The sequence below is a fragment of the Acanthisitta chloris genome, unplaced genomic scaffold, assembly GCF_000695815.1.
Source record: "Acanthisitta chloris isolate BGI_N310 unplaced genomic scaffold, ASM69581v1 scaffold28956, whole genome shotgun sequence".
In the NCBI taxonomy this organism is placed as follows: Eukaryota; Metazoa; Chordata; class Aves; order Passeriformes; family Acanthisittidae; genus Acanthisitta; species Acanthisitta chloris.
In genome coordinates, this window is record NW_008677994.1 from 1 (window position 1) to 2,297 (window position 2,297).

Sequence of the window (2,297 nt, forward strand, 5' to 3'; positions counted from 1 at the left end):
ACCTTGGTCACCTACGGCACGGACGGGACCCGCCGCGAGCAGCATCCCGTCGTGCGGGACAACTGCTTCTACCAGGGCACGGTGCAGGGCAGCCCCGGCTCGCTGGTGGCGCTCAGCACCTGCGGCAGGGGGCTCCGCGGCGGGCTCTGGGTGGAGAATGACACCTACCAGATCGAGCCCATCCCCAACGATCCGACCTTTCGGCACATCCTTTACCGTATGGAGGAGGCCAACGGCCCCGTGGGACACACCTGCGGACTGACCCCTGAGGTCCTGCAGCACCAAAAGGCTGCGCTGCCCTGGTTCAAAGCTCCTGAGGCAGAGGAGGAAAATGAGGAGCTGAAGGAATGGTGGACACACATCACGTACGTGAAGTTAGTAGTGGTCGTGGACAACGTGCGGTTTGTGAAGTCGGGTAGGAACGAATCCGAAGTCTTGAGGCAAGTGATGGAAATCATCAACATTGGGGATTCTCTGTACAAAGAGCTTTCTGTCCGGCTGTTTCTTGTGGGATTGGAGATCTGGACCCAAAGCAACTTTATAAGCATTACTAAGTCTATTGGCACGACACTTACGGACTTTAACAACTGGCGAAGGTCAGACCTGCTCCCACGGATACGCCACGATGTCGCTCACTTATTTGCGTTTCAGAACTTTGGAAGCAGCATGGGATTGGCATTTGTAGGGACTGTGTGTGATAAGCACTGGGCATCAGCTGTTGCTTCTTTCACTGTGACTCATTTGCCCTCATTTGTTGTCACATTTGTCCATGAGCTGGGCCATAATCTTGGGATGAGCCATGACAAACCAGGCTGTAAATGCAGACGAAGGAAATGCATTATGCACGAAAGCAGCAGCGACACCGATGCGTTCAGTGACTGTAGTTACAAACACTACTTTGACCTGCTTGGACGTGGTGCCACGTGCCTTCGTCAACCACCAGCACCTGGCACTTTCTACAACACGAAGAGTAAATACTGTGGGAATAAGATAGTAGAAAGTGGAGAGCAATGTGACTGTGGTTCAGAATCAAACTGCAGAAAGGATCCTTGTTGCCGTCCAAACTGTACACTTACTGCAGGTTCAGCCTGTGCATCTGGAAAATGCTGCCGGAACTGTCAGGTCCTTCCAGCAGGAACACTCTGCAGGGCAAGTACCAACAGCTGTGACCTGCCAGAGTACTGCAATGGGATTTCCTCTCAGTGCCCACTGGATGTGTACATACAAGATGGAGCTCCTTGCAAAGATGGTGCTTATTGCTATCGAGGCAAATGTCCTTCCCACACTAAACAGTGCCAGCAACTCTTTGGCAAAAAAGCCAGGGCTGCTCCTTTAGAGTGCTTCAAAGCAGTGAATATTCAGGGTGACCGGTTTGGGAATTGTGGTATTCATAACAATATCCAATTTACAAAATGCAGTATTGAGAATATCTTATGTGGTAGAATTCAGTGTGAAAACATAGTCAAATTACCTTTCTTGACAAACCACGTAACACTAGTCCAAACTCCTGTTGGAGGTAAAAACTGCTGGGGTCTCGACTATCACGTAGGGATGCCAATAGCTGATGTGGGAGCTGTGGAAGATGGCACACCGTGTGGTCGTGATATGCTTTGTATCAACAGGACATGTATGAGCATATTAGTGCTGAACTACGACTGCAACGTGACAAAGTGTCACAACAGAGGAGTGTGTAACAATCGAAAGAACTGTCACTGTGAGTATGGCTGGGCTCCTCCGTACTGTGAATCGGAAGGATTTGGAGGTAGCATTGACAGTGGACCCCCTCCAGCCAGGAAGAGTTTGCAGAGAGGAGAAATAATACTAATAATTCTTATTCTTCTTTCTCTCTGTATCATTGGAGTTACCCTTACTGTGCGTTACAAACGGGAAATAGTGGGATGGCTTAGGAGGATAAAGGCCCAATTCCACAGAAGATTGCAGTTGTTTCAAACACTAAAAAACCCAGCAGTTCCAAAAGGACCTGGTGAGGCAAAATCCACCAAAAAGCCCTTGCCGAAGACCAACAAACGGTAGCTTTGAATGCACTTCAGGAAATCTCCCTTGGGCAGAACCACCAAAATCAACATATTCTGAATAATTCTAATCTCATGTGATATCATTAAATGCAGAACAAATGTTACCTTTGTTTGTCTTATTTTAAGTTAATGCAGACAGTAATATATGCTGCTCTTTGTGCCCTGAGCTCTTAGATTGAAATAGTTGGGTAAACTGTAGTGTCCTGGGTTGCAATGGTATGTATTCTATTTTCGTCTCCACAAGCTGTTAAAGAAGGTGGG

General features: G+C 48.1%; 1 protein-coding gene across 1 annotated transcript; it reads left to right on the forward strand.

The window, feature by feature from the left end:
* Window positions 1–3: 3 nt before the first annotated feature.
* On the forward strand, window positions 4–1,957 carry LOC103804140 (disintegrin and metalloproteinase domain-containing protein 20-like; the record flags this gene model as incomplete). Its single annotated transcript, XM_009076737.1, is given in 2 exon segments — window positions 4–1,914; window positions 1,916–1,957. Coding segments are annotated over 2 exon segments (1,953 nt in total), but the record flags the coding sequence as incomplete, so codon positions are not given.
* Window positions 1,958–2,297: the final 340 nt, after the last annotated feature.